Source organism: Esox lucius, chromosome 5 (genome assembly GCF_011004845.1).
Source record: "Esox lucius isolate fEsoLuc1 chromosome 5, fEsoLuc1.pri, whole genome shotgun sequence".
Classification (NCBI taxonomy): domain Eukaryota; kingdom Metazoa; phylum Chordata; class Actinopteri; order Esociformes; family Esocidae; genus Esox; species Esox lucius.
In genome coordinates this window covers 21,825,287-21,839,600 of record NC_047573.1, presented here as the reverse complement: position 1 = coordinate 21,839,600, position 14,314 = coordinate 21,825,287, and the positions used below count along the sequence as shown (strand labels likewise).

Sequence of the window (14,314 nt, the reverse complement as noted above, 5' to 3'; positions counted from 1 at the left end):
TCCAGTAAGAGGGACACTCAAGTGATACTGTAGGTAAAAACAACCGAGCAGAAACATCATGTTCATGGCAAATCTCTCTGGCCATGTAATGAGGATGTAGTTGTGTGCAGCAGTCTTTGGAGCAGTCCCTTTGTTACCAGGCTACATAAAATGTTAGGGCTTAAAAGATACAACATTAACCTGACATATATAAAAATATTATAAACCTGATATGATAAAGCTATAAAAATGCTGCTCTCTATTTGAATCACTCACAGGGGTTATAAGAATAAGGTCATGCTTAGCTCTTGTTGTGATTAAGTTTTATTAACAATTCCTATTCCCAATCTTTACCTAATTAAATGTCCCTTTCTCTATTCTCCACTCTCCTAAATACTATTCTGGTTTTAATGCAGCTTTTCCACTGCAGGTTCGTGCTGGTTCCTATCATGAAATCCACAGTTCCATCAGTCTTTCCATTTGCTCACGGCCTAACTCGAACTAAAGCCTGTCATATCGTCATAATCATCTCTAGTACTTTATTCCTGCAAACTAAAACTTGACATCACATTACACTTCCAGTGCAGCAGAAACACAAACACGAACCTACAAAGCTGGTTCCAATGGTGCAAACGGGGCATAAGTGACAACCATTCATCTTTTATCTTATCAGCCCGACAGACCAAGAACACTTAACGGACAATTGCATTTGCCATTCAGCCATTGGCTGTGCGTCTTATATTAAACTAGAAGAAATAACACGACAGAAAATATAATCTAGGCCTAGCAGGCCAGCTAATTTTGAATGGTTTTCTTTAAATCAGCACAATTAAGGCTGTGGGTTTTGGTAAAATGATTGGTTAAAAAAAATGCATCATAGTACAAAATAAGGACAAACCCATCCACTGGGATAGAAACTACAAGAATAGTGGGGAAAATTAAATTACAGAGCTAAATTGGAGGTGCAGCAAAAATACCATATGGTCTGGAAAACTAGATAGGACATAGACAGCACATTAATCACATGAGCATTTGGGGAAAGAAACTAAACTAATCCAGCATCCTGCATTGGGCCTGATGGTAATGATCAGTATGTACTACATAGACTCATAGACTCAATGACCTTAATGGTATGAGCTACATATGCTCTCTACTCAGATGTCCTTGACTGTAAACACTGTAATTGTCAGTAGAACTACTGTGATACTCAAATGTATTATGAACATGATTTAAATGCAGCATGAGTTAATTGTTTATATTAAAAATTGCATCAAAGAAAAGATCCCCATTTGTCCTTTTACAACGTAGTTGCTTTACTATTCCTAACATTCCTAACTCAACAACATATCGACTACTGCCTCAAGAAGCTGTAATACATAGCAGCACTTAAATGAGCAGATATTAACAATTTAACTACTCATCGATATAGGTCACTGGTGATGAAGCCAACACGCAACACTGACATGCTGGATTTTACCATAACACTCTCTAAGGATTTAGGGCATACTACACCAATGATAACCCATAGCAACCCGAAAAATTAAATCATCAAGTTTCTAATTCTATCCGGTGAGCATCCTGGCTGGTGCCAGACAAGTAGATCACTTTTGGTAAACAGGTTTCATTTGATCAATGTGTAGATGACAAGGAAAACTGACTTCATTAGTGACAGTCAGGTTTAGTCCGTACCAGACAATGCCAGTGACACAAAAATATACTTAGGTTTCATTTTAGAAAATCGCACGCAGAGAATGTATGTTTCATTCCAATGGATTGTAGAGCAAGGTGAAGCCAATGTTTCCATGCACTGATTGTAGACTGCAAGGCTGTAACACATTGTCTTTACCTTGCTCTGGCCTTAAAAAGGGAACATTGGCATATTGCCTAGTTGATTATGATACCACCTCTAATGCTGTCCACAGCCATAACCCTATTTTCACAGGATGTTAAAAATAGCAATGTCTCTCACATGGAAACAAACACTGGCACTAAAAATTATCTATATTTCAAACTGTAATAAAAGTCAGTGGAACAAATACAAAAAAATATAAACTACTGGAAAACTGTAGGGTGACAGTGTCACACCCCAAAACAGATGTGAAGTAGATTGCATGTTGTTTGACATTTTTGACATGGTTGCATGTGGAAAAAGTGGACACCCTCATGTTCATCTAAAATTTGGGACAGACTGATTAAATTATGAAAAAAAGCCTACATATTTTCTCACTGTCATTGAAAATACAAAAGACAGTGATTTTTCAAGCCAATTAACGCATTTGTTCTGATAGAAAATTTAGTTATATTACTGCTATGTACGTATAGCCGATAATAACGTTATTATAACAACACTGGAAAGAGAACCAGCCTCACTGTAGTCTCTGTGTAGAGTGAGGCAGGCAGGGTCTCATGAACAATAAACGAAATGCTGTAGTAAAGTGAACTCATTTCCCAAGCTTCCTCTTCTTGGCAATTTAGACACAATAGCAAAGCTGGAAAACAAAAATAAGTTGCTGTTCAAGGAAACACCCTGTATCCATAAACGTTGTTGTTACTTGAGACTATATCCCAAAAGCAGCAGTTTATAAAGTATTCTTGCTAGAAATGTTACTTTCCTTAGGCGTAGTTAGTCTCTCTGTCGAGTCATCCAGCAAGACCGTTACCAATAAGCAGCTGCATACAGCCAGCGGTTACAGTTGGAGGAGTGCTGGCTATGATTATCAGTGGCTCAGATCCAATACTTGAATTTCTGCAAGAGGAGGAGACAACTAACCAATAGGGCCAATGGACACTGTCCTGCTCACAAAGAGGACAAGCATGGTTCACGCAGTAAATGTCCACAAAGTTCTGTATTGCCTGATTAAACCTGCTCATGGTTCTAAGACAATCAATAAGTCAGACAATTGTGTTTGTAAAAAAAATACATGTTTTTGCAGTTAACAACACTTGCCTGTTTCACACGTGTCTATATCCTCTAGAGCGTAAGGAAATAGCAGAATCTCAAGATTTTATGATAAAAAATCTGAGTGCTGGAATCAAAACACCCATCTCGAGTGAGTTTGGAATTACCGGATATATTAAGAGGATAAGCTTCATATAGATGATTCTTCATTCAAAATTAAACTAAACATATAAAAGGATTCAGTTGCATTGTCAGCACTTATGTAAGTTAGTCTTGTGTGGCGAACAAAATCTATACATCACACAAAGAGAGCGAATGTAAACCAGGCCAGCTGTCTGGCTTCAAAACAAAGCCCCAACACTCAACACAGCCCACAAGGGGTCCAGCGTCATGGTCGAAAGAAAAACTAAACCGAAAAGAAAAGCACATAATAACCAATAATATATAATTATAAATAGACGAACCAATATCTGATAGCCCGTAGATCATTGAACTGGTAACAACAGAACATCCTGGTCGGTCCAGCGATGTTTAGCCAGAGCATAGCCCTGGCTAAAGCTAAAGGCGAGTATTAAACTATCAAAATTGTATCAACTGAAGAAAATATAGCAAATAATAATATCATACAGTGGCAGCAGTAGAGGCTTAATATGTATGGCATCTTGGATACACAGTAACGGGTTACACCGTAAGGAATATTTAATTGCAACAATGTTGCAAGACCACAAAGGCTGTGTAAGAGGTCATGCTGCACGACAAAACATTGCTAGCCTAACCATTCTCACTACACTATTTTTTTTTATTATGTAGTTAACAATAAGAAATGACCCTAAATATGCTAATCATTCTGCATAGGCCCACAGCGAGTTGGATCATTTAGGCCTTAGCTTCCTTTAATGTATTATTTCACGATTCACAAATATGCCAATAGATTTAAAACGTGTATTTTATCTTGGTTCCGTTTACAGCTGTAAAGTTGTTTTACATTAGGTTGCAATAGCCTATACCACTCTCCCGAAGATGATACAGCTTTAGAGAAGGTTTCGTTCCATACAGAGCTCACTTACCCTTTCTTTGCGTCTCTTTTCTATGGTTTGTCTTCTATGGAGGGTTGCTCTATCCAATGAAACTGTATACACTCTGAACCGGGTGCCCAGCCCCGTCCTATGCCGGTCGGTCTTCTCTCAGTTGCTCAGCAATAACGCTATTCCTCACAAATAGCGGAGAGGTGCCTGCGTCTGCAGTTCCAACTGGACCTGGTGGGCGTGTTTTTTCAAAATTGATTGGCAAATGTGGGACCGAATGTGATTTTTTGAAAAACGAAATGCAACGGATAAAACAAAAAAATCTCACAAAATGGGTGAGATCCTGCAAATAATGTTCTATGTATCTATCAATTATGCTCATTTTTGCCGAATAAAATCTATTTAATATGATTACGGTGATCGCCATGCGACCATAGACCACCAATCTAATAGTCCTACCAACGCGATCTTGTGGTTGTAGTTTCTATTTTCGAACGTTGGTCATCACGTCCGTCAAAGAACTACAAGTTCCAAAAGCAACCGCTTGATTTACGGAAGTGTTTGGAAAGCTAATTCCAACCGTCTGAAGGAAGCCCAGACCATCACATTCTCTGCCACTATCTACTGATCTACGGTTTTCACACACTTTAAACGGTTAGCATACTCTCTGAATCGAGGCCATATAATTCACAAGTTATCCATGAAGCCACTGTTGGATAATGATGATGAAGAAGAAGAGTTGGGAGCTTATCAAAAGAAACTCAGAGGTTAGCTAACTTTAGATAATTGTTTTTCCAGAAAATCTTGGGTATAACAAGCTGGTCTTTTTTGCTATGTTTTGTGGTTGACATTAGCCGTAGACTCTGTTTTGAATCTTCTCAAAAGAGAATTAAACTCGTTGAATGTCTTTAATTATGTTTTACCATTTTTCATTTAGTATTAATAGGCAAAGCTAAAGCTGTCAACATGATTTTTTTTACCCTCCAGAGAAAGCCAACCGTAGCATCCAGCAGCTCAGCAGTGCACTCGCAGAGCCAGGCTCAGATGTAGAGGGCATGGAACCAAGTCGTGCTGGAGACACGGACGGCACGGATGGAGAGGACTCGTGGAACCAAAGGCAACAGAGTGAAGCTGGTACATTTGCTAAAACACACTGCCTGTGATCAGTGTCAACCCCTCAGTCCCTTAATTTTTTGTATTTAATTTTTGGTTAACATACAAATACTGTATAAGAGCATAACAACTGTTTAAGTAATAAAGCTAGAATCCACTGACCACTGATTCACTGAAATGTACATTTTAGGTTGCATAGCAAAATATTTACGATCGTATGCAAGCTAAATAGTTGTACTATAGAGCCCTGTCTCTAACACAGCTGATTTGACACACAATTGCGGATAAGCTTGTTGTATAAGGGAGTTCTGATGCTCTTATACTAAATAATTTTTTATGTTTCAGTCAATCAGCTGCGATCACTCCTGCAGAAGCAACAGAAAGAAACACTTCCCTTCACTTGGCCTTCAAAGAGAAAATCTTCACCAAAGGTGCTGTCCTTACAGTGTAACGCGTGCATATACCCATGTTCAATTTGGCTACCTATTTAACTTAATATTTAACATAACACAGAGGCTCATCATTTTCGCTACATTGTTACTTTGATCAGATTAACTAGTGATTTTAACTCCAATCAATCACTTTGATCCTAAGGCTTTATATTGATTTATCACAAATAAGCCCTATTGGGTTGAAACCATTGTTATTGGAAACTACTATAATGCATTATTGAGTCCAGATACTAGTTTTTTTGCACACTAATTAGGTCCTTCTTTGCCCAATGTTATCAGACACATTCAGCGGACGTGACATCCAGCATGCCGGCAGTTCAAGACCTAGTCCCAATAATCCACAACCAGACAGAGTACATTCAGCATCTGGAGGCAGAGGTCAAGTTTTGTAAGGTCTGTCTGGTCTGATTAGCCAACCTCTGATTAGCACAGGTCTCTCATTACAGCAATAGGGGCTCAATCCCCCTGCGCGACATGTATATCTAGTATGGTCATCTGGATGTCGTCGCTAGGGGGAGCCCTCGAGTGGATGTTTAGCAGGACGGATGGGTGATGAGTGATGTTGAGCGGGACGGATGGGTGATGAGTGATGTGCTAGATGCTAGACGGGTGCTGTCTGGATGTACAGAAAAGCGGCCTGGACGTCTTGGGGAGAGCATATTTTGAACGTAATAATGATGGAGTTGACTGATGACAATGTGATCATCAACCAAATTATGAAAGCACTATAATCCAATGACAAAATGTATTCTTTCTAAAATGATTATGCTTGAACTCATGCTTGGCTGCACTGTTTTCGATTGGTGGATTTTTTTTTGCCTTCAATAGTCCAAAACGACTCTTGCTCCTTCAGACTCACCAGAGCAGCCTGCATTTTAAGTCCTATGATTTGTTACGCATGATGTTTTGGTTTTTTATAGCGAAGTACAATGAAATCCAGAGATGGAAGAAAACTGAGTATATTTAACAATATCTCTTTATACGATAAACTCTGTTTCTTTTAGGAAAACAAAACAGTACCTTATCAATTGAAAGACAATAAAGACTGGAAAAAAACAACTCTGACAACCATTGACCATTTCCTCAACTCTCTTTTGATTACATTTTTTCTTACATATGTCATGTCAATTTCTAAATACGATACCAGTCAAATCTTTGGATACCTACTCGTTCATGGGTTTCTTTTTTTTTTTATTTTTTTTTACCTGTTCTTTGTTAAAAGTTAATTTGTGGAACTCATTTTGTTCTCAATGCAGTAGGGTGGGTATCCAGAGGGTGATGAAGTCGGGTGGGTATGTAGTGGACCATCATTATATCTACTATAGTTGTTCACATTATGGCAAGAACAACTCAAATTAGCAAAGAGAGATTACCAAACATAATTTCTTTAAGACTTTAATGTCAATCAATATGGAAAGTTCAAGAACTTTAGAGCACTGTGATGAAACCGATGCTCATGAGGACTGCGACAGGAAAGGAAAACCTAGAGTTTCCTCTGCTGCAGACGATAAGTTCGTTAGAGCTACCAGCTTCAGAAATTGGCAGTTAACTGCAGCTGCAGCCCAAATAAATTCTTCACAAGTGGCAGACATCTCAACATCAACTTTTTCAAGGAAACTGCGTGAATCTGGCCTTAATGGTTGAATTGCTGCAAAGAAACCATTACTGAAGGACACCATTAAGAAAAAGTGACTTGCTTGGGGCAAAAAACATTAGAAATGGACATTAGACCGGTGGAAATCTGGAAATGTGTGATTTTTGGTTTCAACTGCCATGTAGTTGACAAATGCAGAGGCGGTGAACGGTTGATATACGCATGTGTGGTTCACACCGTGAAGCGGTAGGAGGATGAGGTGTGGTGGTTTGGGGGTGCTTTGCTGGTGACATGGTCTGTGATTTATTTAGAATTCCTGGCACACTCAACCAGTGTGATGATATGCCATCTCTTCTGGTTTGTGCTTAGTGGGACTGTAATTTGCTTTTCCACAGGACAATGACCTCAACCACACATTTGGGGTCATGAGTTGGACTGCAGAGTGAAAGAAAAGCAGCCAGCAAGTGTTAACTAGAAGACTTAAGGAAACTGATGACACATGTTCATCCCGGACTGTTTATTATCTTTTCGCTTTTAACTTTTTCGCTCTGATATACACTCTGTATTTCCAGTAGAATATAGGAGTACATTGTTTAAATTAATATTGTTAGAAAGAGAAATTAAATATTCTCAGTTTTCTCCCATCTCCCCTGGGGTTTTATTGCACATTAAAATCAAATCATAAGAGACTAATCTTAGAACTTAAAAAAAGAGAAACGTAGACTTGAGTGAGCCAATAGGTGTCAGTCCGTTCAGGTGGTAACCTTCACAGGCTCTAGTGCATCCTGCTCAACATCACTCAAACAGTTGGCCTCCAGTCCAACACCACTCATGGCCCATCCCTCCTGCTCAATTCCAGCCCAAAGTCCCACTCAGCATCACCCGTCCGTCCAGCCCAAAGTCCCACTCAGCATCACCCGTCAGTCCAGCCCAAAGTCCCACTCAGCATCACCCGTCTGTCCAGCCCGAAGTCCCACACAACATCACCCGTCTGTCCAGCCCAACGTCCCACCCAGCATCACCCGTCCGTCCAGCCCAACGTCCCACCCAGCATTACCCGTCCGTCCAGCCCAACGTCCCACCCAGCATCACCCGTCCGTCCAGCCCAACATCCCGCACAACATCACTCATTGCCGGTCCGTCCTGCTCATCCATCCACTTGAGGGCTCCCCCTAGCGACAACGTCCAGGTGACCATACTAGATGTCCACGTTGTGCTGAAGGATCCAGTTGCCTCTCCATTACAGTTTGTAGCCACTTTGACCATGTCATTTCCTTACTTGTCAAATCTTCAACATTTTTGTGTTATGTACAAGTTGCAGTTTTAGTCGTTCATACATTTTCCTGGTGGACATCAATCATTTATTGCACTTCTACCAGTGTCCGTTATTATTCATTTTAGCACAGCTGTTTGCCTGTGTATCTGTTGTTTTTGAATGGGTATCTGTTGATTATGACTGTGATTCTGTGGTTTGTGACTGAATATCCCCTGTTGGTGAATATTTGTATGTTGTTTGTGACTGCGTCTGTTTTGTTTGTGACTGCGTGTCTGTTGTTTGTGACTGCGTGTCTGTTGTTTGTGACTGCGTGTCTGTTGTTTGTGACTGCGTGTCTGTTGTTTGTGACTGCGTGTCTGTTGCCTGTGACTGCGTGTCTGTTGCCTGTGACTGCGTGTCAGTTGCCAGTGACTGTGTGTCTGTTGTTTGTGACTGTGTGTCTGTTGCCTGTGACTGCATGTCAGTTGCCGGTGACTGTGTGTCTGTTGTTTGTGACAGTCATTTCTTTCTGACTGTGTTGTCGTTGTGTACAGGAGGAGCTCCTGGGGATGAAACAGAGGATAAGGGTGGTGGTGGTGGAAAATGAGAAACTACATGGAGAGATCAAGTCCAAAATGGGGCACGATACCCTAAAAGACTACACTCTCTTAAATGACTCGGTAATGGGATTTCACAATTATTGGTCTGGGTCTATTCTGGAGATTAGTATATGAGTGTTTTTCCAATACAGCTACAATACAGTATCTTTCCAAGTATTTATGTTTACATTTAATAATCTCTTTTTGATTTATTTTGTTATTAAATGTATATTTTGCTATCTTTTACCAACTATAATGCAAGTTCTGGTGCTATCAGAGGAATAACCTCTGTGTAAATGTAACAATCTGCTGATGACGGATAATGCAAGTTCTTGCTGCTGTTTAGCCATTGATGTAGGGTATTATATCACAAAAGTAACTGTAACTGTAATTCATTGAGGATGAATATAAAATGCATGTACAGACATGGCATACAAGTAAGACATCGATTGCAAGGATAATTTCACATAGGGACTGATGGGTTCACCCCCCCCCCAGGTAAATGAGCCTAGAGCAGACACTGCTCACATTCCTACCTCCAAACCAGCTCACAAAATCTTTAAACAAGCAGAGGAACACAAGTGGAAGAAAGAACTGGTAGGGCTCTATGACTACGCTCACCACTTCATTTGATAAAGCTTTGGATTAGGTAGCCTTTTGTCTAAATGTGCATTCTCAAAGAGTGCTGAAGTAATGTCAAGAGCTAATCTCCTTTCTAACATCAGCTTGTCTGTGCCTCAGGAGCAGCTTAAAGCCCTGTATCTAGCCCAGACTGAGACCCTGGAGGCTCAGGTAGCGTCACTGAAGTAAGTAAACTGAATGACTTTATTTGCATTTGAACGGTAAAATGCACGCACAGAGTAATCATTTCATCTCTCCTCGTCCTCCGCTTGCACATCCTCTTTCTGTTTTGTTCCCTTCAGGAAGGACTTGGCTGGCAGTCAGAGGGAGTGCGAGGAGGTCAAAGATCGTCTGAGACACAAGGAGGCGTTGGCGGCGGCGGGCAGCGCCAAGCAGTGTGTAGGAGGCCTCTGTCTGAAGTGTGCCCAGCATGAGGCCGTGCTGGCCGAGACCCACTCCAACATGCACGTCCAGGCCGTCGAGAGAGTCACCAAGTCAGTGGGATCGCGCCTTTGTCTCCTTTTTTCCTGCCGTTTGTCCTTCATGGATTCAGGTCTTTGGGGTCCTCTTGAGGTTTCTTTCCTCTTATGTGGTGGTTATTTCTTGTAGCAACAGAGGCCTAGGCCTTTACCGTTGATCATACTTTATTGATGCTGTCTATTGATTGGCCAGTGCCTCTGGGCTATGTTTAGGGAAAGAGCGTCCAAGTTTAGATGTCGTCTCAAGGATTCCGGTTCATTTGACCCAAGTAATCGATCGCTTCACCCCCCTTTAGCAAAGTCGTCGTAATTTGATTCTTGATGTCTTTCCTGAATGACAAATGGGACTTTGGTAGCGCACGGCATGTCTGGATGTAGCGCACGGCATGTCTGGATGTAGCGCACGGCATGTCTGGATGTAGCGCACGGCATGTCTGGATGTAGCGCACGGCATGTCTGGATGTAGCGCACGGCATGTCTGGATGTAGCGCACGGCATGTCTGGATGTAGCGCACGGCATTTCTGGATGTAGCGCACGGCATGTCTGGATGTAGCGCACGGCATGTCTGGATGAAGCGCACGGTATGTCTGGATGAAGTGCACGGCATGTCTGGTTGTGAGAACTGGTATCCTTAAACCAGAAATTCTACTGGGGAGCCGAGATCTGGTCTGTCAACTGCTTGTGTTTGTTTTCACACTTTAAGTACCTGTTGTGGATCTTTAAGTACCTATTTGACCTTGTGGGATCTTTCACTGCTCCCCATGTGAGAAAAAGGCTATATCTGGCTTAGGAGTTAAGTTTATGCGAAAGGTTAACATTGAGATTAAGGTTAGGTTAAGGGTTAGGGTTATATTTAAGGGTTTGGGAAGATAGTCTAATTTAAAATCCTAACTTTGTGTCCCTGCAAGGATATACATTTATAAAGAGTGTGTGTGTGTGTGCTTGCGCGCACGGCTGTGTGTCCCACAGAGAGCGCGATGAGCTGATGAGTGCACTGTGCTCACTGAGGGCCAGTCAGAACGAAGCCCAGCAGAAGGAGTGGGCCTCCTACCAGCAGGTGAAGCAGGCCGTAGAGATGGCCGAGGAGGCCAACCTCGAGAAGACCAGGGTAAGTCGACAACTGCTGAGCACCAGTGACGCCAAGTGGTCAGGCTGTTTAACTACACCCGTTAAACCTCTCCGTTCCAGAAAACATTCATTTCTTCTCTGTACAGCCAGGGGTTTCAAGTGTGAGGCGTGCCTACCCAGGTGGGGGCGCCAGATAGCTTCAGGGGAGGCTCAAAAGAAATTAGAAAGAAGATGTATATATATTTTTTTTATTATGGTTTATAACAAAGCAAACTGTAAATACCAACCCAAGCTGTTCTCTAATAATTAATACATTGCATATCAATGGTAGATAAATGTTCTTTGCATTCCTTCCCGGGAAGCCCGCAGTTGACAGTACGCAAGGGAATTATCAAACAGCTGATTGTTGTTATGGCTTTTAATGTGGTTGTCAGTGAAAAGCAAGAAATGCCCCACGCAATGTTTGGTAAGCTGTTTGGGTGAGTCAATGCCACTAGAGCCAATTATCATTTTACTGATCTCACTTAGTCAGTCGTGGAACATGACTTCCTGTCATTAATACGTTTGTGTGCACCCGTGTTGTCCTTACCACAGGCGGTGGTTCAGTGTGAGGCCTTCTCCAGGGAGATGGCCCGGCAGAGAGAATGGCTGGAGAGGGAGATAGAAGCGGAGCGGGAGAAAATAGCCGAGGCCAGAGAGGCAGCACGCAACGAGGCCCGCAAGGAGAAGGAGGAACTGGCCCAAATGGTCCGTACGTCTGGGTTTGAACCCCCTCCCAAATATATATTTTGAGGCATTTTGTGCTTTATTGACAGGTGCTGAAGTAGGAATGACAGAGCAGAGAGTGAGACGGAATTCCGGGCTGGTATCAAACCCCCTGATGATGCAGAATATGGGCACTCAAGGCAGTTGCCAACACAATGAGAAACCAGTTGCCAACACAATGAGAACAGTAAAAAGTAACGGGATGTTATACGCTCGGAGATGCGTCGTACTTAAGGACAGCTCTTAGCCATGTATATAAGCCATATTCTGTGCCCTCTTGGGGCCCTATTGGTTTTCAGTTAGCTCAGTGTGGCCGTCTCTCCACTCCCAGGTGTCCAGCCTGTCCCAGCGGGTAGCAGACCAGGAAGGTCAACTGGACCGGGCCGACAGAGACCGGGCCTCCCTGACCACCCAGCTGGACGAAACCCTACGCAAACTGGCATCTCAGGAGCAGGACAGCAGCAAGGTACGGAAGACACTTCACCACCGTAGTAAAACACCCGGAGAGGTTTAGGACCGTTCGCATGTTTATGTTCGGGAACGGGTTCTCTGAGAAGTGCAGCTGCTAAATTTACCGACGTGGCGAATGGGAAATGACCGGCGACGCTCCAGATTTGTACATCCGTCTGTCTGGCTCCCTGGTTTGTCGGTGGGACTGTCGTTCTGAGGAGAGATTCCAGTACTGTTGTTGTAATGTATTGTAATGCCACTGGGTGGCGTCATAGCCTTTGCAACGGCATTCGATTTGACAGTGTCAAGCATGAAAAACATTTCCGCAGGAAGCAGATGAGCGTGTAGGGAGGTTTGTCATTCCATGCAATGCAATTAATACTAACTGACTGTGAGGGTATAGCGACTGGGTGCTAATTAGGTCAGTACTGGTCAACGAGCGGTCGTACGCAAAGCGACGGCGTGTCGTGCCGACCGCTTCGAAGACGCCTCGGCCTGGTGTCCGCCGCTCCCCTGAACTCCTGATCCGTCCCCTGTGCCTCCAGGTGTGCGGGGATCTGCGCTATCAGCTCAGCCAGGCTCAGCTGAGGAGACAGGAGGCAGAGAGGGAGCTCCGGGAATCCAACTCCAGGATTTCGCGGCAGCTCGTGGCGGCCGAACAGGTGAGAGGGCTGAAAAGGTGTGAGCAACGGCCACAGCGACGGAAAAACAAATGCTTTTTTGAGTGATTGTGCGTTGATATCAGACAAAACCTTTAATTTGCTATTACACTATAGTACAATTTCTATGAGCAGTGTAGTATGTTTGAATTGTTTACATGTAAATGTTCTAGAGCAAAGGTTGGTGTGTTACTTATAACCCACCCCCCCCCCTTCCCTCTGTGGACAGGAAGCGGAGAAGCTGGGGGTGGAGCTTAACGGCTGCCGACAGCGTTTGGATCAGGCCCAGAGGGACGCGAGCCGACTCCAGGAGGAGGCTCTGACTCTGACCGAGCGGCTGGGCCAGGCCGAGCACCAACTGCACCTCACCAGGTGACCCATAATCCTATTAAACATGCCGCAACACCCGCCCCGCGGCGGCCAGAACCGAGCCGCCCTGTTCAGTTCCGCCTGCCTCTGCGCCAGCGCACAGCCCACAGGCACCAGCCGGTGCCAGGTCCGAAGTTAGGGAGCACCGGACCTTTATTAAAGTCTCCCAGACCGGCTGTCGTCTGTCCTTACGCATACCTCCTGTCACGGGTCAGGCGACAATAGTACGGACGGGGAAAGAGGATTCACGCGCTGTTTCTCCTCTTCACCCGCGAATCGTAGCCACTAGCTAATGTCGGCGGCGAGACCCGTTCGAGTGTGATAATTGGGTTTGATAATGGCGGCGCGCTGTTTAGCTGTTGTACTGGTTCACAAACTAATCAGCCTTTAGCAGGCTGTCCTTCTCTCGTAATTGTTCCTGCGTTTCAAAAACTATTAGCCCAATTTTCTAGTGGAAAAGGAAAATGTGTGTTGGAGTATGTGGAGTATTTTTTAGGGGGATATTTTGACCACCGTGAAATATTTTGTGAGCGTTTGCTCATTGTTAAAATTCCACCTACATGGGTTCCATTCCCTTCACTGGGTGATTAGATTTTCAGAAAGTCAAAATGGCGTGGCGCTGTGGACAGCGGCAGGAGAGCGCTCCTCCTCCTTTTGTTCCTCCTCCGTGGGCACTGTGTCGGCTGGCGGTCAGCAGCAGATTGGCACTGCTGGCACCTGCCCGTGCCCTGTGCCCGTCCGCCCAGAGCCCGGCGGGTAGGATCGGCGCCTTTCTCTCCGTCAAGTGGCCTGCCAGCCGCTCAGTGTTGCGCCCCCCCCCCGCCTCCCCCAGCCGAGGTGTCAAAGCCGAGCCAGGCAGACAGATGTGCCCAGCCGCCACGTGGAGGAGCCACGCGGCGCCGTCGAGTGAACCGCGCTCTCACCCTCGGTCCACCGCTGTGGAGCTCTGATCTGTCTTCTCCGTGGCCTGGTGTAATCTGGACAGC

General features: G+C 44.0%; 2 protein-coding genes across 9 annotated transcripts in view; one reads left to right on the top strand and one right to left on the bottom strand.

Annotated features, from left to right (window-relative positions):
• Positions 1–4,333, bottom strand: part of cep170aa (centrosomal protein 170Aa) — a 44,449-nt gene extending 40,116 nt beyond the window's left edge. For 3 of the 6 annotated variants that reach the window (XM_020046756.3, XM_010888763.5, XM_010888764.5), the window contains exon 1: positions 3,946–4,329. The gene's annotated coding sequence lies outside the window, so the exon portion shown is untranslated. Of the gene's footprint in view, positions 1–3,945 lie in introns of all 6 variants that reach the window. The other 3 variants (XM_010888762.5, XM_020046755.3, XM_020046759.3) reach the window with 2 other exon arrangements.
• A 131-nt stretch (positions 4,334–4,464) lies between these two features.
• sdccag8 (SHH signaling and ciliogenesis regulator sdccag8) overlaps positions 4,465–14,314 on the top strand; it is a 38,602-nt gene continuing 28,752 nt past the window's right edge. Inside the window, exons 1-13 of one of the 3 annotated variants that reach the window (XM_029120100.2) lie at positions 4,465–4,670; positions 4,891–5,037; positions 5,362–5,447; positions 5,748–5,861; positions 8,872–8,997; positions 9,415–9,513; positions 9,658–9,722; positions 9,840–10,031; positions 10,987–11,125; positions 11,680–11,832; positions 12,182–12,316; positions 12,846–12,962; positions 13,189–13,331. In XM_029120100.2, the coding sequence (XP_028975933.2) occupies positions 4,604–4,670; positions 4,891–5,037; positions 5,362–5,447; positions 5,748–5,861; positions 8,872–8,997; positions 9,415–9,513; positions 9,658–9,722; positions 9,840–10,031; positions 10,987–11,125; positions 11,680–11,832; positions 12,182–12,316; positions 12,846–12,962; positions 13,189–13,331 (1,583 nt within the window). In that variant the 5' untranslated portion in view covers positions 4,465–4,603. The remainder of the gene's footprint in view (positions 4,671–4,890; positions 5,038–5,361; positions 5,448–5,747; positions 5,862–8,871; positions 8,998–9,414; positions 9,514–9,657; positions 9,723–9,839; positions 10,032–10,986; positions 11,126–11,679; positions 11,833–12,181; positions 12,317–12,845; positions 12,963–13,188; positions 13,332–14,314) is intronic. The other 2 variants (XM_010888756.3, XM_029120101.2) reach the window with 2 other exon arrangements.